General features: G+C 38.2%; 2 protein-coding genes across 6 annotated transcripts in view; one reads left to right on the top strand and one right to left on the bottom strand.

Annotated features, from left to right (window-relative positions):
* The window catches only part of glra1 (glycine receptor, alpha 1), a 141,765-nt gene extending 129,214 nt beyond the window's left edge, over positions 1-12,551 (top strand). For 2 of the 4 annotated variants that reach the window (XM_028009292.1, XM_028009290.1), the window contains one exon: positions 6,797-12,551. In XM_028009292.1, coding sequence (XP_027865093.1) covers positions 6,797-7,081 — 285 coding nt within the window. In that variant the 3' untranslated portion in view covers positions 7,082-12,551. Of the gene's footprint in view, positions 1-6,772 lie in introns of all 4 variants that reach the window. The other 2 variants (XM_028009291.1, XM_028009289.1) reach the window with 1 other exon arrangement.
* Positions 12,552-14,101: 1,550 nt separating this feature from the next.
* Positions 14,102-23,845, bottom strand: g3bp1 (GTPase activating protein (SH3 domain) binding protein 1). 2 transcript variants are annotated; one of them, XM_028009188.1, is made up of 12 exons: positions 23,691-23,845; positions 19,918-20,034; positions 19,762-19,843; positions 18,973-19,146; positions 18,777-18,867; positions 18,003-18,093; positions 17,596-17,839; positions 17,416-17,514; positions 16,572-16,686; positions 16,359-16,484; positions 15,786-15,895; positions 14,102-15,704 (listed from the first exon to the last, which is right to left on the bottom strand). In XM_028009188.1, exons 2-12 carry the CDS (start codon positions 20,010-20,012, stop codon positions 15,456-15,458), a joined length of 1,476 nt encoding a protein of 491 aa, XP_027864989.1. In that variant the 5' UTR covers positions 20,013-20,034; positions 23,691-23,845; the 3' UTR covers positions 14,102-15,455. The 2 variants fall into 2 exon arrangements, with proteins under 2 accessions (XP_027864989.1, XP_027864990.1); XM_028009189.1 differs by having other exon boundaries at positions 17,605-17,839; positions 23,691-23,844.
* Positions 23,846-26,461: the final 2,616 nt, after the last annotated feature.

Below are 26,461 nucleotides of genomic sequence, written 5' to 3'. Positions count from 1 at the left end.
TCAACTTGTACTCTTTATGTAAGTTTGCGTCACCTATTTGCTAACAATTCTTATATAGTGCATCTTCTTGAAGGATTGTGCAATTTATACGTCACATTTAAGGTAATTAGAGTCTTTAGGAATTTAGGATTAATAATGTATGACTTCTTGTTTACCTGGGGAATAAAAATTACTTGACACAGTGGCCTATTTCTCAAGCTTCTCTCTCTCTTTTTCTCTCCCTCGGGAAAGACAATAGGACATACCTAAGACATACAGTATGTGTTCATAAATTCAGAAATTATATTAAAAAAAAAAGAAAAACTCTTCATCTAAACCTGCCTATATCTACATTCAGATTAATCATTACCCTTTATGTCCGCTGTTAAGTATGTTAGAGGATTTGTTACGCTGTGGGCTTGTTTCTCTTGTAAACCAGGCAAAACAATTAAAAATACAACTTTGATTTTTATTTCTTTCAACAGGACAATGATCCAAAACATATTACTAAAAATGTAATTAAATTGCAGCACATGAATCGTAACCTGTCTCCAAATTCTCAGCAACAGTGAAAATACACCATCGTCCTACACAGATAGAGAATTGAGTCTGTTGAACTGCAGATAAAGTCAAATTAAATTCAAAAAGCAGAATGCTGTTTGTCTGAATGCATCCTAGTTATTCCTGCCTATTATATATTCACTAATTAAAAAAAAAAGAGACAAGTACGTCAGCATTTCAAACTAAACGACAGTCATCTCTTTAGAAGTTTTTTAAAGAACTTTTAAGGACATGTAAATATTGTCAGTTGCGCAGAATCCACTGAGTGTTAAAACATTTGTCCTGAAACATCTTAAAAAGCTTTAAATGACCTGAATTGACACGAGAGGGAGATGGAGGACAAGAACAAAGAGTATGAAGGACAGTCAGAGATGAATTTACCAGATTAAGCAGCAAAGGCAAGCTTAAAATATATTCTTTTCCTCATCACTCATCTGAAAACGCTTGCAGAGGGAAATTATGAAGCAGGAAAAGGAATCCCTCCTCACAGCTGCTTCAGCAGAGACTGATTCCAGCGCTAGTTGTGGCTGACGCGTCCTCCGAGTCGTGTTTTATGCAAATGCAGGTCTCTGAAACAAGGATCCAAGGGTAATGTTTGCAGAGGAGACGGCACACGCCTGACACCATTCTCTCTCTGCTTCCAGCTAATCTGTTCGATTAATCACATCTGCAACGGCACGGATACAAATGCTTCAATTACAACCTGAAAGCATGACAGATGAGTGAGCAAAGAGGTTCTGTTGCCGTCTTCTTCCCTCCTCTTCCAGTCTATTTCTTTCTACTTTATCCTTTGTCCTGTTTTTGTAGCTTTTAGAAAATACTTTCTTGCTCTCAGATGTTTTTATTAAACTGAAAATATTTCATGTCTTAAGTATTTTTCTCTATTCACTATCTAAAAAATACAGTTTTTAGAAGACTAAGGGGAGAAAGGAATAAGAAATGAAGTTTTTATAGAAGTGTGAGTATATCTTTTATTTAAATCACATTTAGTTTTTTTTTCAAGACAAAAGGATAATAAAACTCATAGTCAATGCTAGATTACCAGCTATATTTAAGTAGCAAGCATCATGGTCATAGTGCAACCTTTATAACTACAGATTTTAACCAGTTGCAGCTTCTTCATTATAAACCCTTGTTATGAAATGTGTTAGTTGCATATTTAAACTAACAGACTGCACAAGGTACAGGACAAACATTTTATAAAGATGCTTTTATTCCTTACAGTGAATTTACTTTTGTTGTGTAATAATAGTGTGGCATTTGAGAAGTAATTCTATTTCTCTGTAGGTCTTGTGATGTTTTGATTTCAGTTAGTGTAATTATATAATTTGTTGGGTCCTTATTACTTATCTGTCCTTACTGGACACTTTTTAGGTACCCCATAGTAGTGCCAGATTGGATGCTCATGTTCAAGGGGAATTCAACCAGGTGTTGGAAACCTTCCCCAGAGATTTTGGTCCATATTGATATGATGGCATCACACATTTAATGCAGATTTGTCAGCTGCACATCCATGATGCAAATATCCCTCTCCAGCATATCCAAAACATTTTCTATCAAACTGAAATGCTGCAACTCTGGAGGCTACACGAAGCTCATCGTTCATTTCAAGAAACCAGTTTGTGATGAGTTGGCCTTTGTGACATGGCAACTTTTCAGAAGACTGTGGTCATAAAGGGATGAACAAAGCCAGCAACAATTGATATTAAGAGGCTTAAAGTGTGTCAAGAGAATATCCCCACCATCCTGAAAAAGATGGGATCAATGATCTGATGTTTACACCTGAATGCTGAAGAAATGAGACTCACTGAACCAGGCTAAGTTTGTCCAGTCTGTTATTGGCTTATTTTGCTGAGACTGTGTGAACTGTAGCCTCAATTTCCTGAGTTAGCTGACAGGAGTGGAACACAATGTGTTTTTCTAATGCTGATTCTACATGTCGGGCATTCAAAAAATGGTATTCAACATACCTTAGTTGTAGAAGAGTTATTGTTGGTTTTCTATGATCTGAAACCACTCTGCCCAATCCTTTCTGATCTAAACAAGACATATTTGCAGACAAACTGCCACTCATATATATTTCAGCATGTATTTTACATTCCCTGTAAACTCAAAAGATGGCTGTGTGTGAAAATTGCAGTAGATCGTCAATTTCTGAAGTTATTACACAAGCCAGTCTGAAACCTAAATGCCATTCCATATTCAAAGTCATGTAAATCTCCTTTTGTTCACATCCTGACACTCACTTTGAATTTCAGAAAGTCACATTCACTACATAGAGGTGGCTAAATGTACCTGATAAAACATAAGTTGAATGCAGATTTAGACATATTCAACCCATAAGCTTTTCTCAGGACATGGTTGGCGGTTACATCAAAGTATTTGTATTATTAAAGGCGGCTTTGCGCCCAACCAGTTCAGGGTGTATCCTACCTTTTGGCCAATCGCTGCTGGAGATAAGCAACACTGTGAGCAGAAACAGTTGAGAGAAGAATAGACTGTTTTTCTGCAACTGAATGTGCAGAAATACATTATTTATATAATTATAACATAGACCTTGGAAGTGCATAAATTCATGTAATGACAAGACTTTTCGTCTTTTGTTGCACACCAGAATAAGACAGAAAAGCAAAGTGAGATTTTTCCAAAGCATTTATCTCCACAGTGATTTACTCCTTCCATCTATTCTCCCATGGGCTGTTTATGGTCCTTTCTATGTTAATGGAGATATTTTACAATGGCTCACGTGATCCACCCTTTGTTTTTTTTTTCTGGCATTAACAGAGCGTCTGTGTCCGCTTAGGAGTGCATGCACGCTCCTTCTTCCTCTCTTATTGTTCTTCACTGCCTCTTTTCATTCCTTTCTTCTCCTCCACCTCCTCCCTCTCTCTCGACAGTTCTTCTCATTGCGCCTCCTCCTCACGTCCCTCCACCCTCCACATTAATCACATGGCAGGGAGAATAAAGCGGAGCATCTGTAATAGTTTCGCAGCATCATTGAAGGACGGGCAGAGGTCGACTAGCGTCGCGGCTAATGCGTAGACTCCCTGTGTAGGTGTGTGTGTGTGTGTCTGTGTGTGTGTGTGTGTATTAACGGTAATAGATGACTTGGTGTGGACGCAAGGACAGAACGGGGACATTGCTTGCTAAAAATGGATCACTACCTTGTGGTGCAACATACATAAGTGTAAATGCACACACCTACAGCGACACACAAACAATTGAATGCTAGTCATGCAATCACCACATACTGGGACAAGACAGTCCCTTCTGATTTCACTTTAGTGATCTCTTTTGGCAATTTATTGGATATTTAGCCTTTTTTCTTCTTCTGGATGGTAGCGCCTGAGTCTAGCACAGGGGTGTTCAGCTGTCGTTTTTTATTGCTGTGTTGATTTGTTGTTGCTGCAGAGGTTTTGCGTCACTTAAGCTCCCTTGCTGCCAGCGGTTGTTTCTGATTCAGGCATCGAACCTGCTAGTGTGGTGATCATAAAATTCTTTTTTCATTTTTCCAGCCCGAAAGGGAATGGTTAGATTAGATCGGCTGCTGGAAAGACTCCCCAAACTGACTCAAAGGGAAAAAAAGAAGAAGAAGAAAACAAAACTAGTTGCAAACATTCAGACTCCAGACAAAAGAGAGGACATTCTGTCACCTGAGGGATTTTCTTTATGTCACTTTTAAGCCTGTTGTTTAAAGGCGGTTTGTGGTGTTTATTCTGGAGATAAAACTTCCACGAACAGCCCACATTGATGTTTGCGGCAAACTCTCTGAAACAGATAAGGAAGTCGATGCACCTGCTGTAATGAAAAGGCAGGGTGACGATGCAGATAACATTATCAGTATCTCATTGCCCTTGGGTGAAAATGTCCCGTGCATGGCGTCACCTTCAGTGCTTCTCATGTCAGTCAATCGAATCTATTCAAACACCTCAACTCACATCCTCACTCCAGTTGACTGGTGAGTGAAACACTTTGTGACTTCTAGCAGGAGGACACAGCAGTGTGACATCAGTGCTGTGTGCAGCCTGACCCGTTGTGAGCTCTTCATGCATTAATCCACTCCACAGCTCAAGCTTTGCAAAGCTTTTGGCCACTTGTGCAGAGCAAGAGTATACAGAGATACAAAAAACAACAACAAAAAATGATGAGAAATTCAGCAGATTCCTTTTATTACTTGACGACTTCACTAAAGAACTGTACTACAGGGCATACCAGACAAAGTGCACACACCCCTGTTAAAACATCTTAGTGAAGCATGAAAAAGTCTAAAAAAAAAAAGGTTTGCAACTGTTTTCACTTATATTGCAGCTATAATTCAAGGAAAAGATTTGTCAGATGAAAATAAAATAAAATAAACTGCAGTGATCTTCTTACATTCATTTGCACAGCCTAATACTTTTTTGATACACTTTTTGATTCATTTTCAATCATGGTGAAACTGTCCGTGTAGGACTTTCCTGATATTTGCACACTTTTATTCTTTACCTAAAAGCCATAGTTTGGAGCCAAAGATCGAAGGTATCTCAATGTACAAAGTTATCAATCAGGAGAAAAGTGCTGTGTTTTATTTTGTTCCACCAGATTTGACTGAGTGTGGCATTAGCTTCTTCAGAAGCTGGTGAGCTGAAACATCCAGTGTGATAAAAAAGCAAGAACAAAAGAAATTTGTAAATAATAAAATACTTTTCTACTGTACTACATGTTTCAGTTTATCTAATAAAGTTTAATATCAGATAAAAATAAACTGAATAAAAGTAAAAAGTGGTTTTCAAATGGTGCTCTCATTTCTTACCTTCTGTTTGAGAGCAGAAACATGATGTTATTTTACACAGGATGACACACACCTGCCAAAAAATCTTCTTTTTGGCAGATGTCCTCATTTGTCTCATCAGTCAACATGTTTCCCTAACATCTTTGGGATCATCAAGATGTTTTTGGCAAATATGAGACGAGCTTGTGTGGAGTTGTGAAGTAATCACATTTTTGGAAAGTCACCAAAGCCTACACTACACCCCTTCCAATCTCATGCCTCACTGTAAAAGCCTCACAGCTTCTACACATGGAGTTCTTGCACCCTACTCCCTAGTTTTTCCTGCTTACTTTGAAAGCCATTTTAAACATCAGCCAAACATCACAACCTTTCCATCTCCCCTTGGCCAGCAATGGGTTTTACCTTGGAGCAACACTCATGGAGGCTATTTGTGACCATAATGTTTGGTAATGTTGAATTCTGAATGATGAACTTAACTTCATGTGCCATTCTGGGTTCTTTTGTGACTTTCTGGATGAGTTGTTTATGTGCTCTTGAAGTAATTTTGGCTGACCACCACTTGCGTGGTTTTCAACACTTCTACGTTCTTATACATGGGTTGCTAACCCTTTCCTCACTGCAATATATCAGCCCTTCTTGGATTTTTGTATTTATTTGACACCATCCAGCCTATTTCTTGTTGTCAGACAGATTCTATTAAAATGTTGTTTTTTTTATTCTACAGGTGTGGCAGGAATTACGCTTTGGTTTATTTAGTGAAATCAAGGTTAATTCATGATTTAACAAGAGAAGCAATTAAATTTTCACATAATGCAGGTTGGTCTGGATTCCTTTTTTTTATTAATAATTCATATCTTCATTTAAAACTAGATTATACTCAATTTATCATAGATGTTAAACGTTGTCTGGTGATCTAAAACTTGTAAGGGGGCAAATAAATTTCCCAGTCACAAAAAATGAGTTAAAGGAGAGCTTGCTGCTTTGTCTAATCAGCTAATTCTTGTTTCCTAAAGTCAACAAACAATATGATTTTGACATTTTCTAACACCGTAGAACAAATTAACAGAACTTTGTACAGTTTAATTGTAAAAAGTGCAATACAATTCAAAACGAAGAAAATGAAAGTCAGTGGCACATAGCAGATGTGGCAGCACTGGTCAAAATTCAGCATCAATCTAATACCCATGTGAATTCACAATGATCAGCTACAATGTCTACTATTAACACAAATGACCTTATGATCTTGAAAGCGCCTGAATACTTCATAGACATTTTCTGGTGTGCTTGAGCTGAGACAAGATGCATAATTGGGCATTGATAAATTAAAGCGTAATAGAGCCTTATCTACTGTAAAGCAGACATGTTCTTGATGTATGTTTTTGTTGTTGAAAATTTCTTTGCTGTGTCCCTGAACTCATAAAGAGCTCTCAACTGTGATGTTTTTTCTCTGGTTCCTAACAGCCTGAGTCTTGGCCTGTGTTGCAGGAGGAGGACCCGGGTGACGGGCGCTTCAGCTTCCCTGGGTACGGCATGGGTCCTGCCTGCCTGCAGGCCAAGGATGGCATGGCCATCAAGGGCAACAACAACAATGCCCCGACCTCGGCACCGCCCGAGAAGAGCATTGAGGAGATGAAGAAGCTGTTCATCAGCCGGGCCAAGCGCATTGACACAGTGTCCCGCGTGGCCTTCCCGCTCGTCTTCCTCATTTTTAACATTTTCTACTGGATCACTTACAAGATCATCCGCAGCGAGGACATCCATAAGCAGTAGCCGAATGGAGGAAATGGGCGACAGTGACGTGAAGCAAAGAAAGCAGCAAAACAAATTAAAAATATGAGACAAAGATGACTCCAAAGCAGATATTATTGCCCCTCTTTTCCAGCCATACCTCTTGTCCTCTTCTTTCATCCTCTTTCTCTTTGGTCAAAGATTTGCTGCTTTTTGTGGCCCCTCCTTTGAGCCCCATTTGACCAAACCGTTTGAAGCTTTTTATTACTTTTTCCTACCTTTCTTGCCCTCCTCCTGAATCCCAGACCCTTTTCCCTGTTTCTTTAAAACCCCTTAACAGTCTGGACCAGTGCAATAGCAATGCAGTATAATGCATGATATATGAATGTGGCAGTATACTGAAGAAGAAGCGTAAAAAAATAAACCTAAACTTTCCAAGACACACCCAGGATTCTGTTTGGGAGTGAACGGACTAAAACAAAAGGAGACAAAAAGATCTTGTATTTAATTTTAGCTTTTTTGTGACAACAAAAATATAATTCTATATGGAAATATGACGTAGGGATGGGGTGGGAAAGGTGCAAGAGGCATATAGCAGTGTAGTATACTTATTTATCATAATTGGAAGATATATGGACCATGTCTCCAAGGATGGACATCTGGAACAAAGGATGTTTAACCCCCAAAAAAGAAAAGAAAGATGGCGGTTCAGTGCTTCCACTAAATTAATTGATGCAAGGATCATGCATTCTATATATCTAGATTTGCTTCAAACATGTATTGCAAGCACTTGTCAAAGCTTTCCCTCCCTCCTGCTGCCAACGCCACAAAAACTGCAGAGACACTTGAAGTTTGTCGCTGCTGCTGGACTAAGAAAATAAAATGAATACAAGACACTAAAAAAATAATGGACACCCAGAGCTGATTAATACCTGTGATCAACATCTATCAGTTCTTGATTACTTTCACTCTGCATCTTTGTGTTTTTTTTGTTTTGTTGTTTTCTTTTCTTTCTTTTTTAAATATAAATACTAATTAATATATGTGCCAACTAAACTTGTCACTTGTGGCTGTGCGACGCTCGTCATCTCTGACTTTCTCACCTAGAGGGAGGGCGAGCAGTTTGATGTCATTTGTTTCACTGAGATTTCAGTTCAACGCCATTAGCCGAAGAAAGACCAGCTCGATCCTTGACCGGAGTAAAAAAATGCAGATTCTGATTCGTTTTCCTTTGCTGTATTGGTTGGGACTGAAACATTCACATGTTTACATCTTTGAGCTTCCTTGCTTCAACTCTGCCTCAATGTGACGCCAACATCCCCCACCTATCCTGATCCTGAGCAAGAGGACAAACGTCTTTACTCATACATAAAACATCGAACTTTACGTGCATCTCATCCACATGGACCAACTGTAGCTGTGAACTTCATGGAACTGCATCATCACACACACAGAGTGCTACACCTGGATTTATTTCACCACACTGGATGGGATTTAATCAGTCAGGCTGGTAGATGTGATCGATTGATAATTTTTGCTTTGCACCAGGCTTCTCTATGCAATGATCAGTATATGCAATTTTAATTTTTACTTCTTCACTGCTCTTCCATCTCAAGTGGTTACACTTTAACGATTAGAGGTGAGAATGCCAAGGTATTGACCTCTTTAAGGCACTTTTGGCCCAAAAGCATGCAGATGCCTGCATGAAAAACTGGTCTGTAAAAAGAAAGACTGAGCCAAATCTAACTTGATATTAAGATTTTCCCCATGTTTAATGCACTAAAGATTATTACGTTGGCTAAGTCATCTGCATATTCCAAGCAGAATATCCCTAAGTGCTTTTATGCTTTGAAAATGTTAAAAAATGCTACAATTCTGGGAAATTACCAGTTTTTTTAGCAAAGAAAAATCTAAAATTTACCTTAGAGATGTAGTTACTCTTGTAACATTATTTAACAAAGAGATTTATTTATTCTGATGACATAAAATGTCTTTTAGCACCTAGAAAAACAAAAAAAACAATGGCTCAAAGTTGTATGAATTGAGGAAAACCACTGGCTTAGCATCATTAGCTAGGAACAGTATTGTGTCTCTAGTTTTGTTGCCAGGTTTTATTCATGAAAAGTAAGACCTATCAGTCATTGTTATCATGCTCTAAGAATCATACATTGACACACAAACATTATATTTTTAGAACCAGTTTCAGATTCTTATTTTCTGTATGGAACTGGAAAAAAACATGGTGCCCTGGGAATATTAGAGCCTTTTGTAATGTTCCTGTTATGTGCCATATACATTTGAAGAATATAAGGTTCACTTCATAGCCAGCCACATTATATTTATAGCTTATGCAGTTTTTACTTGTAGAACACATTTTCTGAATATCCTAAAATAGATCTGACGGTACAGGTTATCTGTCATTTCCAAAATCTGTTTTATCTCATCATGAATACATCCCAGGCTTTGTGAATGAAGGTATGCGAGACTGATCTGAAGGGCTATGCCACTCATTGACTCCATTCTGATTCTAGATATTAAAATAAAAAGTGCCATAAAAACACACATCACCCAAAAAAAGCTATGCATTTCATCCAAAATACATTTTTCTAAAACTTGTTTGCCTGGACCTCTATGAGTCTTGGTTAAAGTTTGTGTAGGTTGTCCATGTTTCATTGATAACTGAAGGCCAGGTTGCAGGGGCAAGACATTAAGCAGAGATACCCAGACCCGTCTCTTCCCAGCTACCTCCTACAGCTCACCTGGGGGACGCTTGGAGTCGAGAAAGTCCTTGGCCAAACCAAACCCTAATTCCAGCTGACACCAAAACCATCTTGATTAGTTTTAAAGTAATACATTTTCAGGCTGGCTCCTCAATGAAAGCCAAAAACACTTATGGTTCAGATATGACCTACGTTGATATGACATAGGCATATAGAAAAAAAAGTTATTTGTCAGGTGGCACATTTTCTACTGCTTATTGTGATAAACGGTCAATGGAGACTGGGGATTGCTGGGGATTGTAAGGAAATGTGGCTACACAACCTGGCTCTCTTGAACTGAGATTCTTTAAAACAGTTTGAGGGTTATGAAACCTCAGTGCCATTTCTGAACAAATAATCAAAAGGACCACCTTTAACTGCTTCTTGGCTGAATTAGTTTACAAATAAAATGAGAGTGCAATGGGGTTGTTGCTAACTAAATAATTTTGAAGCCTTTAATAAAACAGTCCATCAAAGCCCAAAATAGTGTATCAATATTGCTTAATTTCTGCAAACTCAATTGAGTTTTATGATTTTACGTCTAGAAAATTCAGTAGCAAAGAAAAGTACGCACACTTTGTAAGCATTCAAGCTATGTAACAGGTCTGTTAGCATTGTGAAGCGTTGGGTAAAATCAACTACAATTTTTAAAAGACTCATCAAATGATAGCCCACAATTTACAGCTAGGTAGGTAGAAATACTTTGAATAAATAATTGCATAAAAACTAAAGGTTTTTTTTACTTATCTTACTTGAACAACATGCTGCTTTCACTTAAATTAGGATTAATTTATTGACCAAAAGCTTTTTTTCCCTATTAGACACTTTTTTTTAAAATTTGCAATTAAAAAACAGTTTTTAGTTTTAGTTACACTGGTCCAAAGTCATGGATAAGCTTCTACCAACAACTATTCAATTCAGTTCTATTCAGTTTACTTGTATAACATCAATGCACAGCAAATTGAATCTCAAAGCACTTCACAAAACTAAACAAGTCTATTTCATTTCCAGAAATATATAATTAGATCAGATCAATACAACCTTATCATATAGATGGATTTCAATAACATTTAGCATATTTCTGGGTCCTATTTACAATATAATGCAGTCAAATAGTGAAATTCAGTTTTTGAGGCCTTTTGGTAAAACCAGTTAATATTCAAAAGAAGACCTGATTTAAATCAAGAACTTTGCAACAAACCTTCCTTTTGACCAAACATGTGATGACGGTGGATGATGTTTTGACAACATCAAGTTTTCAACAATCCAAGCTTCCTCTACAATCACACTAGAGATGTTTTATGCAGGCTCAAAATTCACACCAAACCACAACAACCAGAATTTGTCACTAATAAACTGAAATGCTTAATGAGTGAGGGGAAATAGTAAATGTCAAATAAATAAATATTAAAATAAATCATTTTAATATTATAAAGTCCCAAAACACGTGCATTTTTATGCTTCCTTGGATATATTTCAACATATAGCCTATTTGAAAATAGTTTTGCAGATGAAAGTTTAAAAACGTATTGTGGGATTTTCAGAGAATCATGAAATCATTTGATCTGTTTAATCAAAGTGGCAGCTTCTGCAAGATAAACAGTTTAGCTTTAACATATTCTAAAAAAATATTCATTCATTATTCAAATGACAGAAAGTTCAATCTCGGGCTAATCTGGAACTATGGAACTGAATTCTTTATCTCTGCGTGTATTAATGTCTCTGCCTTTCTGAATAAAACTGAAACCAGAATAAGAAACCTCAGAAACGAGCTCTGTCTCATTAGATACTATTTTTTTCTTCTGTGCCATAAACATTCCAACTTGAAGCACTTGTTTTGAGCCAGCATCCGTTTTCCTGGAGCACTCACACGTATCTTCTTGTGCCATATCGGGGTTGAATATGCAACCAACAAACAATGGGAATACAAAGAAAATGAAAACTGGACCTACAAGCATATGATGAATTTTTCAACCACTTTACATGATTCATGAATCTTTCCTCTGGCATCGCTCCTCTGTGTATCATATCTTCATCATCATCAACCTCATATTATTGTATTAGTCATTGATTATAATGTAATGGTTGGAGTTGCAAATGGTATAATATGTAAAAAAAAAAAAAAAAAAAATTTGGGTTTATATTGCATCACATTGAAAAAGAATATGAAAGATAAGTTTATCAAACTTTAATTTCTAGGCCGGATTTTAAAGAAGCACGGTTTAATATTTTGATGGTTATTAATTTTGAGGAGGTTTTTTTTGCGTGTATTTTAGTGTATGTATTATACAATCTGACGCCCAGAGGGAAAAGGAAAAATACAGCGAAACCTGAATTGCTGTGAATTAATGGAATTACCATTATTCATTTACTGATCTTCTTTGCAAAAGTTGGAATGGCCTTAATTTTGCTTTACCTGCTTCTATTGTGTCTGGCACAAAGTGCAACTCTTTTTAATTTGCTAAATTTCCGATGCTAATTATGGCGCTTATATAAGCTGAGAGTGCACATCAAAGCAAGGTGAAAAAGTTCTGCGAATTCTGTTTATTTTTCATTAATCTGAGAAACTATATTTTGCATGAATATAAATAAAAATGGCAGATATTTTGGCTTGTACAAAAAATGTGAAGCAATTTGAAGATGAAAAAAAGAATGTACTGTTTCTGCTGTATCTGTATATATCTGAATATTTATTAAAAAAAATATGTCATACTACTAATTCTATTAACGATTAAAGGTTTTCTGGACAAAAATCTCTACCTGTTTTTGAACATTGTCAAGATTGTTGGAGTTGGATCTTCTGCTTTCTGTTACTCGACTCAAGGATCTGTGTAATCATTAAAGAAAAAAGTATTAAAAATCGCAAATAAAAGCTTCCTGTCAGGCGTCTTTATTCTTTAAGCACAGTGAGACTTTGAGTTTCTGCTCAAACTACAATCAATGTAAATTAACCCTGTCTGATATTAATATTTAATGTTTTCTGATTCAAATTAAAATTTGTAACAAGCAGTAGGCATATAGTATCTTAACAAAAGTATTCACAGCTCAAATTACAACCACAAACTTTAATGTATTTTATAAATCATAACACACAGTACTTCATAACTGTAGAATTATATTTTGGTTTTCCAAATTGCTTCTTACCTTGCCATGAAACTGATGTTTAGTATTTGTCACAAACCGTTCAGCACAAAGTTGGCTGAGACCAAACCAGAACATTTTTTGGCCTCCATGCATAACATTGCCTACTGTGCTTGCTTCAGGGAAACTGATCAGTTTAGAAAAGAAATGGCGCCAAATACATGGAAATGAATGAAGAAATCTTTTTAAAGGCAGTAAGAGACTTGAGACGACAAACATATTCTAAATATTAAACCTTGAGATGGAGAAACTGCAGCAAAAGAGCGACAAAGTCCAGCTGGCAGGAAGCAACACGGTGCAAGAGGCACATCACAGAGCTCAATCTGATCTTTTCTTCCAATGCTTGTTTTAAAAGTGATGCTTTCAGTCAGACTGATTTAAAGCTGAAAAGATAAATCAGTGAAGACAGTTGATCAGAAAGCAGAACCAGCGATTTGCAGTGGGTTTGTCGGGACTCTGCCATCACCAGGACAGATGAGCACTTCAGCTCCCTCTGACTCCAGCCACAGCGTAACTGGTTTCCTGCAGAAAATCGATGCTAATCATTTAGATGAAGGTTCTACTAAGACATCTGAGGAGCCTCTTGAAAGTCAGTGCACTCGACTAAGAAATGAAACTCTCTGTAATTCCTTTCTGTTTTCCAGAGCAAGCATCAAAACGCAGAGCTGATTGTGTTTGCGGTCCTGATAATTAGATGTGCAGTAATCCTCTAAAACGAGGAGCAGGAGTCGAGAGAACGACCAGATGTTGATGGATGTACAAGCAGAGTGAAAACAATGTTAAATTATCCTACTTCAATTAGAATAACTTTAAATTTAAAAACACATGTCTGTATAAAACTGTTTAAAATCCCAGATGAGTTTGCAATTACTCAGCTGAGCTGCAGTACCTATAAGACGACGGTAGGCGTCACTGTTGGACAGAAGCATTTTTTGAGGTTTTCTGTGAAAAACCTCACAAAAACCTCAGCATTGCTATGTAATGCTGCAGCATTACACAGAAACATAAAAATGTATCCAGATGTTCACATACCCGAGGACTTTCCCACCTGGACAGGTTTCCTTTTCATGTGAGTCTTTTGAAATAAAACCAGTTCATAGCTATGTCATGCAGCCCAATAGCTACATACCAAGAAGAAATAATTCAAATTCTTTAGATTCAATGTGTTGAAATGCATTTTATTTTAATTTAGATGATTATGGTTTACAGCCGATGAAAACCATAAACAGATATTTGTCCCTGATTACGTTTGGTCGGAGAACGTGGGACAACACTCTTGCTGTGTGAACTAATTAGCATTGCAAACCTTGATTTTAGGCAAACAAAAACCAAACGAGGTTAAAACAGTAAATCGCTTTTAATTTAGTTCTCTCATCGGCATGTGAGCTTATTTTTCAGATGACAAATGAAGTGCATCGATAGTACAAGTCTGACAGGTTTTGATACATGCTCCATTCAGACATTACTAAAATAAAACTACAACATTTCAGCTCTTTGACCTGATAGAATAAAAAGACAGATCCATCGCTAGATACAACGGTGGCAGCAATACACAGGATTGCCCAAGCAGTAAAAGTACACGTTCCTTTAAGAAACAGGGAGAGAGAACGCGAAACATCTGGGTTTACAAATCCCCAATTCAAGTAGTATTTACCCTTTTCATGTGTTTGTGTTCTGATTTAACAAATTCAAGTTTAGCAATGAAAAATGGCAAAATAAGTTGACTTAAAGTCCAGGTAAAAACAGGTGAAAGCAATAAAAACATTCAGGGCTGATCCAACTGCAGAGCTGGTTATGTCTCCTGCACAAACCGATGTCTGGATTCAGGAGGGAGCGCCATCAGAATGAGAGGAAACAGCTGTTCACCGGAGGAGCGACTCAGCTTCAGGAGAAAATGCAGACAGCAGTTATGGTGGATCCATTCTGGTTTCTCTAGACGATCAGGAAAAAAAAAAACGTTCCAAGAGTTTTTTTTGGTGGGGGTTAAAAGTTGAGACGGCAAACTTGCAAAGCATTCAGAACTCCTTGTGTAGGAATGCTAAAAACTGTCGTCTGCATCAGCACTCCTGTCTCTTTAAATGAGTCTCAGCATCCAACAGTTTTCCCCCTGAACAGTAAAGATGAGTCCCTGGAGTGTGGAAAGGCAGGACTCTGCTGTGGAACTGGCGGTGGGGTGGGAAGGTTTGTGTTGGAAGGGGAGCGGCTTTGGAACAAACAGACGGATGACTCTGCCGCCTGAATTCAGCAGATATGACTTGATGTTTAAAAGTTTGACCAAAAACTTGAGCCGAAAACATTTAGGAGACAGAAAAATGCAGAAATAAATCAGAAGTTAGGCAACGCATGAGCAGCAACCCAAATTCCTGACTCCAAATCTATAATTCCTGCCGATGTTCCCTCCAGGATGTAAAGGGAGGTTGTTTTTTTCTTTTTTTTTCTAAATTAATTTAGCTTTATCCAATCAGTTCCTGTTGCAGAAAACTCAAAAACGACAGTTGATCCAACTCCAGGGGGTTTTACTGACGAGGAGCAGAATAGCGCCCCTCTGCGGTCCCGGCGCCCCGTCCAGAACCAAAGCTGGGTTTCTGTGACATGCCGCCACGAGTCGGGGGTCCCCTCGGTCCCCCGCCGCCTCCTATTCGCTCTCTGGGGCCGCCGGGGCCTCCTGGACCACGGGGCCTCATGTCTCGCCTGTCGCCCTCTCTGGCCGACCGGGTTTTCTTCTCCTCCACGTTTAGACGGACATCGCCTCTGAACTTGATGGGCTGATGAAGACAACAAATTATATTATAATCCAGATAGAAAAAAGCTCAACCTCCCCTCAGACTAAAAGCTGCGTTTCTTACTCTGTTGCTGAGGATTTTCTGTACAGGTTCAGAATCGTCAAACACCACAAAGCCAAAGTTTGGGAGCTTCCCGCCGCTGTTGATCCGCAGCTCCAGGACATTCCCGTACTCTGGAGGTAGAAAGGTCACGTTGTTCCATGAATAAAATAATTTTTAATCCAGATCAACTGTTTAGGCTTCTGACCAATACAACCAGACCCTTTCCAGGCCAGTGCCTTACTGAGAAGCTTTGAAACTACTGTACTTTAGAGCCAAAACAATCAGATTAATCATGATTAATCAATTGAAACAACAAAAAAATGGTCAGTTTATGAATAGATTAATCACTGAGGAAATGCTACAATGCATTTTAGCTAATGAAATGCAACATGCTTATTTTCTTATTGCATCTTTAGATCTTGTGTAAAAAAAAAAAAAAAAAAATCCACAGAATGTGCCACATTTTTAATCAAATTAATTGCCAGAATGATTGATTAATCAATAACTAAAATAATATTTAGTTGTAGCCTTTTTGTGCTCTTGCTAAACTGTTAGTTCTATTAAAGCTGCTGTTGAGGTTTTGCTCCAACTTACGTTCAAAGAACTCCTTCAGTTCCGTCTTATCCACGTCATGCGGAACGTTCCCCACGAAAAGCTGGTGGGCGTCTGGGTACCGGACCATCCTGCGGCCCTCCACCTCACCCTGCTCACCTTCACGAACTGAAATATAAACAGGAAATGATTTGCAAATGATTTCCTGTCAGAACGTGAATCTAAAGTGTTGTGTGGCATTAGGCCGGCCTGTACCTGGCCTCGGCCCCCTGTTGGGGGGTGGAGGACCGCCGGGCCGCTGTTCTCTCGGCCTCTGGTCCCGCTGCGGTCTCTGTGCTGTCTGGGTTTCTGGCTTTACTTCCACTCTTGGCTGCAACAGAACAGGTTGTTATTAGACCAGGAAACCGTCTTATATTTGGATTTATGAAATAAATTAATCATTACTTGAATTTGCTTCAATTAGTTATGGGCTAATAAACATAAGTAAGTAAAAAAATTTAAAGCTGACAAAATAAAGAGTCTAGAATGAGCTGCTATAGCTGCTCTGGTGAGAAAGGAATATTCTGCTGAAAAATCTGTGACTTTTTATGAGGAAGATTTACCAGAACCAAACAATTTGAAAACCAGCAAGTTTTTTTGTTTGTTTTTAAAATCGAGAATGCTTACAGTTCTGCTTTGAAAACAAACTGCATGTGAAGCTACTGAATTAACAGGTTTATTTGTGCAAACATGACTGTCTTTTCTGTTTTGTCAAAACCTTTGAACATCTATTACATGAGTGTAAACAGTCTAATGAGCTTATTCTGAAAGATTATTGATATAATCCATTGGTATCAGTAAATCCATTTCAAATATAAACAATTAACTACTTGATATTTTCAATGCAAGACCAGAAAGTCGTGATAAAAGCTTTTTTCCAAATTATATTTAATCTTCACGAGTCCTAATCTCTTTATTCATCAAACTGACATTATTAGTTGATCATATCAGCACTATGATAAAAAGTCAACATACAAAAAGAATAACTCAAATGTGATCAATCCAAAGAATTTGATTTAAATTAATGAAGATGACCAATAGAGTTGCGAGTTCAACCCACCTGTGCTGTGGGAGTGGCTTTTACATGTGGAGGGAATCCTGAGACTGGGACAGCCCCACTGGGAGGGAGGTTCTTACTGGTAACCAGTGCCCAGGAGAACTGGTAAGGGAATAAAGAGTGAAAATGAGATTTCTAGTTTGGTAGGGCGTTTTCTCCAGTTCTTCCCACCTCCACACCTACCCTGTTTACCTCTTGAGCAGGGGGCGTGGCCTCAGCGGGCGCAGGCTCTGTGGTGGGGGCGGTGGCTGTGGAGGGGCTTTTCTCTGTCTGATCCTCAATCGTGAGCGCTTCTGTCTGCGTCTCCAGCATCACCTCAACTTTCAGCTCCACCTCCGCAACCTCCGCCTCCTTCTCTGCCTCGTGCTCCGGTTCTGGGCTCACCGCGGCTTCTTCCTCCTCGTCACCAGGAGCCGCTGGTTCTGAACTACAAAAAGATCATGTGGACGTTGGTTTGGAGCAGCCATCAGGGATTGTACTGAGGTTTAGTGACGCAAAGAACTACATTTTGGTACTCTATTATAGATGAGCTACTGGAAAATTAACTAAAGACTAAACTAGTAAACCCAGGAAAACTGGTGAAACCTTACCAAGCTGTTGGGTCGTAGTAGGGGGCCGACTCCTCTGGGGCCACATCAGGAGACGGGACCCTCTCCAACTCCTCCACCTCATCTTCAGACTCTGAAAATAAGATAAAGAATTCATATTTTTTTAGCTATGTCTGAAGTCCATTTTATTATTTTTGCAAATTCCATTAAATCTTTTCCAAAATGTCTTATTTTGAATGTGAATTCCATTTTAGCCATATTTAACAGTATTAGCCCAAAATGTATGTAATTATGGTGTGAATGAAAAAAAGGTAAGCCAATATATAGAGTTCAACATGTACTGTTATTCTGTTTACAGATATAACAAATTGTTCAGAAAGTTGGTTTCACAAAATGTTACAAATGTTATATCCCCATTATTTTAATTATTTTTAAAAAATTTATCATATTACACAATTTCATCATAGAAATCATAAGGCCCCATATTTTACTATTACAATCCATCCGAGTACAATATACAAACAACTCATTGAATATTATAGAAAATTATTTTCTAGTCGTCATATTTAAAAAGTGAAATTAATACGTTTTCCTGAAAATTACACAAAACTATTTTTTAATACAAGAATGTTTTTGACCTATGCAAATCATAAGTTTGAGCATTTCTCCATTGGTCTCACAATGAATAGTTTATCATTTATCGTACAGATAATAAAGACTTATTATAGCATTGGTGACAGAAGATAAAATGGAGGACTTCCTCAGTATTTCAGACACAACCGCGGCTACAGAATCTATAAAAAAATTTTTTCGCACCTTCTGGGGGTTCAGAGTCCGAGTCACCAAACACCTCGTCTTGGTAGCGAAACACGTCGTTGTGGACGTAGAATTTATTTGCAACAGTTCCCTGAAATAACAACAATAAAATAAGCACCGTGAAGAGTCAGGACATTTTTACAAGCCACACAAAATCTACAGCTGAAGGCACGTGTGTCTCAGTCTGGGTGCCAACCTCGGGTGCCAGAACAAATGTCTGCATGAATTTCCTCATGGGCTGCATGTTGTTGGACAGCTCCCCCATCACCTGGACCACCACGCCTTCGTTCAGGGTGGCGTGGGCGTCCACATGTCGGATCTTTGTGTGACAATCACGGAAACTCAGAGCCATCACCCTCTTATGGATCTCCTGCAAGAAAAGACAGGAAGAAAAATCAAAGATTTGGACTTCCACTTAGTAAAGGTTTGATTGACTCTAATGGCAAGTAATTTTTTGGAATCACAGGGATCTGCAAATACAGACGTCTCTGTATTTGCAGATCCCTGTGATTCCAAAAAATTACTGATTTTGGTCACATTATCTCAATCTCCTTGTTAGATGATGATTTAGGAAATGATAATAATAGATTCTATAGATAATTGCAAATTCTAGTCGAGTGAATTCTGAATTAATTCAAAATGCTCAAAAATTCAATGTTAGTCTGTTTAATTTTTTGTAAAAAATACAATTTCAATAATTCTTTGACATTTCTTTAAATATAAACTGATTAATTTTGATGCAGCCTTATAGAATTGCTTTAAATAAAAGTTTTAAAATTGCTCACAGTCTTTTCCCCTTCTCAGAGAATATCTAAACTGTTTGAGTAGAAAAATTGGTTTCTGGATTAAAAACCGCTCCTGAATCGAATCTTGACCCTAAAAATCAGAAAGATTCACACCTCTGTAGTGCAAAAGGTAATTCTATTGTGATTTCTCCGTGTGGAAATAAGTCCTAAAATGTCTCCTGTTCAGTGAGGCCACTTACAGCTTGGCCGTAAACGGCCTCCAGTGGTTTGCCGTTGCTGTCCATGCCGCCGTGCACGTAAGACGAGGTCTTTCCATAAAACCTGAGGAAGCAGCCAAACAAGGAAATTTAGAAAACAGAATTTCTGTCTGGTCAAAGAGCAGCAGCTGGTGGTACCTGTGCAGGTAGTCTGGGGCCTGGTTCAGGAGTGTGTAATACTGTCGGACAAACTCTCGCCCGACCAGCTGGGCACTTGGCTTCTCCATCACCATTTCTTTGGTCGACTGGAAATCTCTGCAGGACCAAAGCGGACAAGCTCGTGAATAAGTAAAGAAACCAGTTTAATAAATGAGCCAATAGGTTTATGTTTTAATTAAAGTTTTGGTCACAGCAATATTAAAACTCAAATTGCATCAGACTGTTTGGATCCTGTTCTGATGACTCATCTACACTGGCAGCGCTCATCTGCAATCCCAGGAGTCATTTCCAGTGAAAATCACCTCCTATTTCACACAAACATGTTACGTCTGACTCAATATGGCGTCGTTTTTTTTTTTATTTATTTACTTGTTTGGCCAGCGGCACTCGCTGCGTTTCATCTGTAAAACTGACTGACAGCCGTTTATAACCACATCCTGGTGAAAACAATTTATAACCTGAACAAAATTAACATTTCCCCTCATATGTTGTGTGAGAACGCAACTGTAAATGTTTTGGTCAGACTTTTTTCTAGCTAATTATTTCAGTATTTCCTCTTGAGACTGAGGTGTCGATTGCAATTTCTGTCCTAAAGCTACAGAAAAAAAAAAACTGCAAAGGCTCTCGAGCCAGTAAGTATTTTAATTTTACATGACCACTTCGACTTTTACTGAAGAATTCGTTTTGCTGTGAAGGAAAAGAAAAACAAAAAACTCTTTAGTTTAAATTGCAGTTCTGTTCACCTTTTTTAGAACCAATAAGTTTTCCTTTAAATTCAATATTTGCAGTATTTCTCCTCAGACTCTAGTAATGCTGATGGAAGAATAGTTCGCGAAAAACTAGGCATGCTTGAACAGAACGACATTCTTCTAAGCTGCAAAATGCAACCACAGCTCAGGCTGCCATTAAGAGCAAGTTGATACCCAGCGCAATATCTGTTGGTTAAACTGGAAAAATTACATTTACAAGAAAGAAGAAAATCTATCCTTGTGGTTTTTTGTCAGTATCATTAAAGCAGAAACCGTTTAAGAGCTTTAAGCCGAAATCATTTTGATTTGTGAGCTGGAAACTCGTTTGGGTCCAAAAGAGTTTTTCTCAGAGCAGGGATGACGGTTTACAGACTACACAAGGTTTTCAACACCAGCAGTTCCATTACATCCACATAAAATAATGCAGACATACTTTTTCTTTTCTAGTGGTCAAAGTCAGGCTGCAGCTTACATTTCAATCTATACATTTTCCAGTAATATGAATAATGATGCGAGAACCTGAAAAACAACGTTGCTGCACCTAGGAATTGGCTGAAATGGACTTAACATTTTAAAATATTTTGTAGCGTTTTGTCATCATAGAGTGAAAATTCAAGACATTTTAGCTGCAAATATCATGAAGTCCAAACCTCGCAAAAGAAAAGCTGCTCTTAAAATAATAAAAACATGTCTACAGTGAGACCACTCTGAAAAACAGCAGAACAATTTCAGATTTATTATGAACCAAACGTTGCATTTATAAATCACCTCAAGCCGACAGCAGAAGTGGTTCAAATAGAAAACCAAACAAAACAAAAAAAAAAGTTAGTTTGTCAGTCGTAGTTTTAATCATGCAGGTTTCTGACAAACCAAATGATACCTGCCCATCCCTAGTTCAAACATCTATGAAGTTAGGGCCGGACAATATGACTGAAAAACGCATTTCATATCGGTCAATAGCGATAATAATTGATTGTTTTTTGTTTTAAATATCTGAAATAATGCCAAATTGGTTATGTAACATTTCCTGTTAAATCCAGTTTTCACTCCACTCTGTTCATTTTGTATTTTTAAGCAGGTGTGAAACACGGTGGCAAAATCTTAAAATGTGCTGACCCAGTACTCAACAGCCTGTTGCTAGGTAACCAAAGAGTGAGTGAGTTAGTTGTTGCCACCAACCTTACTTGGCTTACAGTGCCTGGTTGAGCAGCTAAAGTCTTTTAATCTGCCTACATCTCCCAGAATGCTGTGCAGTTCTGGATTGGAAGTCAGTGAAATTATGGACAATCCTACCAGCTTAATCTATTGACATTGATTACGTGTATCGCAATATATATTGTTATTGATTTATTGATCTTGCACAGGTCAGATGTTCCTGTATTTGTATGAAATATGGAACACCTACAATTGTTTTCATATTTTTTCCACTTGAACCAAAGGACTATAATGCATTTTATGTTCTCCTAATGCAGCAGCCCTAGCACCATTGAGAGCAAAACACTGTTTTCCAGCGTAGTCAGCAGGTCAAACTGCTGCATCTTTAGATGATTGTAGTAGGACATATGTAGATCAGAGCAGTACTTTATCCACTGATGACCCATCGCTACAGGAAGTCTGGAGTCCTACCTCCATTTCCTCCAGTGTAATATTAACGATTCCCACCATTTCAACAATTTAAGGATACAAAATGTTATTGAATTGAAGTCCCATTACTTCACAGCGCTTCATCACAATCGATCCAGCTTTGCGTAATGCACCAGAAGTCTTTACAATTTTCGCGCCGTTTGCTTAATGCACTATCTACGATGTTTTACATGGATGGATTCCTGAAGCTACTCATTAACTGCAGCATTAGTGTAGTGCATGTTCAGCTAATCTGAACACATTCTCTAGAAATGCTCACAGTAAGGCTGGGGAGCTAAAGCCTATCAAACCTTTGGAGGGTAGACAACCGTTCTGTTTATTTGCTTAAAGAAAATAATCGTAACTCCGCAAAACGACTAGTTTCTATGCACCACACGCTGCTAGAACATGTTATTCAGTAACCAAAACGAAATGTTCTTGTCTGCAACAAAGCCAAGAGCCATCTGGTGGTCTCAAGGACCCCGTCCTTCACAGCCAGCGATCATCACCTGATCCGTACGGAAAAGCGCTTTGGGACTCAAGTATAGTGAAATATCGCATGTTTCCATTCTTTTCAATAAGCTTCGACTCCATTTATCCTGGTTTAAATGAAATCAGCCTCATTTCCTCGGCGTGGTCAACAGTGTACGTACAGCACGCAGACAAAGGCCGCGCCATGCCGGTTGTGATGGAGCCGCTCACCCCGGCCTAAACACACGCAGGCCCCGCATACTGCGGGGACATCGGGCCACTCAAGCGGCCGTTTCCAGATATAACCTGGCCTCACTTGGCACGATGCCGCCATCAACCAAGGGGCTTAACAGCAACAGCTGTAGCCGCCTGCGGCCCCCAAACCTAGGCAGAAGGATCCTCAGCAGCACGTGTCCTGGACCGTTCCCGGCCACGCCGTCTGCTGCAGGCGGCCAGAGCTTCCCCGGCAGCGAGATTAAAACTATACAAGTTAAAACAAAACCCTACTTATTAAAACGCCACCAAAAATCTGATTTGGGACACGATGAAAATGATCAGACGGGAGAGAGTCACGATTGAAAGGCTAAATAGGAGCTAGAGAAGGGCGGTGGCTACTTCCTGGAGTGCAAAAGCGAAACTAATGGATTTTTCAAACACTTAATACATGTTGAACGATTCTATCACTATTTTAATACTTATAGGCTTAATTGTTTATAACCTGCAACACTATAATTTTAGAGCACTTTAACAGGAGCTTAATGGCTTCCTACAAAAAACATGCTATTAACCCTCACATGAACCCCAGAATTTAGACAGAGCCCGACCCAGTTTAGTAAATAACCACGATAAGCGAAGAAACCGAGGTTGTTATTACAAGACATAAACAATCTGTAGATGAAATTAACTTACCAACTGGTCAGTTGTATTAAAAACTGCTGCCTTTCAATCGGTTGATTCTTTGAATTGCCGTAAAGGCTGTCGGAGAGCTAGTGGCTTCACAACGTGCTAGAGTGCCCGGATACCGGTCTCACCTCCGCAACCGAACAACAAAATCCCGCCTCTTAAAACATTTCTAGCAAATGAGATTCGATGTTAAGACTAATAAACCAATCGCTTGAGGGGACCACAAGGAGGGGCGCTAAACAAACCCAATCCACACGAGCGGAGGAAGGTGCGATGGTTTTGGGAACTGGCACACACCGATATTGTTGAGTTGCGGCGCACCGGTGGAGTTTTACCGCTTGGGGGCGACAAAAGCATTCGGTCAAAGTTAAATACGTTCAGCTCTTCACTGAATGCGAAATGTTTGTGAATCCAAAAGCAAATTTATCTAGACATACGCAGTAATGTTTAAGTAGAGACATTGCAAATTCTATCCAGTGACTGCAAATAATATGTGAATATCCAATTTTGAAATATAAATTTCAAAATTGTGACTTTTACTAAAAATTAAAAATTACTAAGCTATACAAGCTATTTAGGTGACCTGCTGTACCCTGCCTGTCACGATCATAAGCGGATATAAACAACGGATGGAGAGATTTTCTATTGGGTTCATCATCAGGTTCAAAAAGTTATATTTATTCAATAATTGTATGTACTATATAAAGAATTAAATGCATTCGGCATTAAAAAAGTGGGTTTCAGTTGGAAAATTACTGAAAATTAGCAATGAGAATGTTATAAGAGTACTGGCTTAAAATTTCATCTGCAGTTTTTTAACGCAAACTATTGATTAGTACTATTGTAAAATAATTGATGACGCCATCAGTACTACCACTCTGAACATAACATGACATTTTCCCATGTTAAGTTAAATAATCTGCCATTATGAAAATGTGGAACAATTACGTTCACATGAATATTGACTTAAAACAAGCCCATATTTAGCTGAAAAGTTACGTGTAAGTTAGTTTTGTCTTTTTTCACATGTACAAATTTGGTGTAGCAAATTTGCTACACCAAAAATACTTGGTTGGAGTTTTTATTTATTTATTTATTGCAGGGCTATTTCAGGTCAAATGTTGTTCAGTTATGAAAATGGCTAGGAACTAAATCCTGGTGAGAATATGTGCTAAGACTAAACAAAAGATAAAGTTCAAGTTATATCCCTTTACATTTTTTAGAATGAATGATAGAAATATCAGGAGTAATTACCAATATAACATAATTTCAGTACTGCAGTGACATTGTTTACCTAGACTTTAATTGATTTTTAGATTTTTATCAGAAAAAGTGAGCTAGAAACATTGACATGAGTTTACTTTTGACTCCTTTATTGGTTTGCCTTCTCTACTGGGGCAGAATGAAGAACTATTCATTTATTCCCGCTGTGGCAGAGAGGAGGCACTGCATGCTTTATGGACGAGCCCCAGAAGTCGTTTCTCATTCCTAACTCTGGAGTCTGGATGAGCTGGTGGGGATGGTAACCGGGTGCTCTGGCTCTCCCTCTGCTGTCTCCCAGGGGACCATATGCAACCTCAGTCGACCAGAAGAAAATTAAACACAAAAAGTAAAGAATGCTGGAGCAAAGGCACACAGAAACTCAGCCTAATAAGGCAGTATGTATGAGAACACAATGTCCTCACAGCCAGACAACATGAACACATCCTGTTTTGGTCTGTAACATTTATGAATATAATATTATGCTATTTGATATTTTATGACACAAATTACAATTCAGTAATGATTCATTTATGTTTTTGAAGTGATCGTCAGTACATTTTATGCAATCAATGAAATTTAAAATCTTTATTATTTGATGAATAAAGACTATTCATCAAAAATAAAATAAATTTATTATTTGTAGAGTAAAATTGTGACAAATCACAATCTGACATCATAATACTCAAATGGAGGACTGGAGCTTATGAAAATCATGAAATGAAGTTCTGGACTTTGACTGGACCACTCTTACACTTGAAAATACTTTGATCCAATTAATCCTATTGTAGCTCTGATGACTACTTAGGTTCATGACTACAAAAAATCTTCGCTCTAGTCCTGCAGCTTCTAACAGGTTTTCACATGAGTTGACGTTTTTCCATCACTATGGGCTTCTTGGTGTCTTCTCTGGATTTTGTTCATCTTGATTGACCTGTTATATGGATAGCCATGCCTTCGTGAGTTTGCAGTTGTGTCACATGTTTTTGATCTCCACATGAAAAACTGAAAAGCTCTCTTTGAGATGTACAAAGTTTTGGATATGGTTTTATAAACCAACTCCGCTGTAACCCTTCCCACAATTTCATAAAGAGCAGAACAGACAGGTGAGTCTGGTGTGTTCTTCAGTCTTCATGATGCTGTTTGTTCACAAATGTTCCTTCACAGAACAACTCCATCTCTATATAAATCAAATTACACACAGGTCGACTCTAATTTGTTACTCTAATTACTTGTTAGAATATTTAATTTTACTTAGAAGTATTAGCATATAGGGGTTGAATACAAATGCATGTCACACTTTTTAGATTTTTGCTTGAAAAAATTTGTCAACCACGTGTCATTTTTCTTCTGCTTCACAGTTAGTTGCTAGTTGCTGTGGCCTTGCTGGCACATATTCCGTAATTCAAGTAAAATTGACTTTTTGTGATTTTAAATAGCAGAAGAATGCCTAAGGCTCTGTGTAGATCTGGTCATAATGAAGGTGACTGGACCCGGTGCTGTGGCTTTCTAAGATG

The sequence above is a fragment of the Xiphophorus couchianus genome, chromosome 23 (genome assembly GCF_001444195.1).
Source record: "Xiphophorus couchianus chromosome 23, X_couchianus-1.0, whole genome shotgun sequence".
Lineage (NCBI taxonomy): Eukaryota > Metazoa > Chordata > Actinopteri > Cyprinodontiformes > Poeciliidae > Xiphophorus > Xiphophorus couchianus.
Note: the sequence above shows the minus strand (reverse complement) of the source record. Positions and strands in the feature narration are given on the sequence as shown.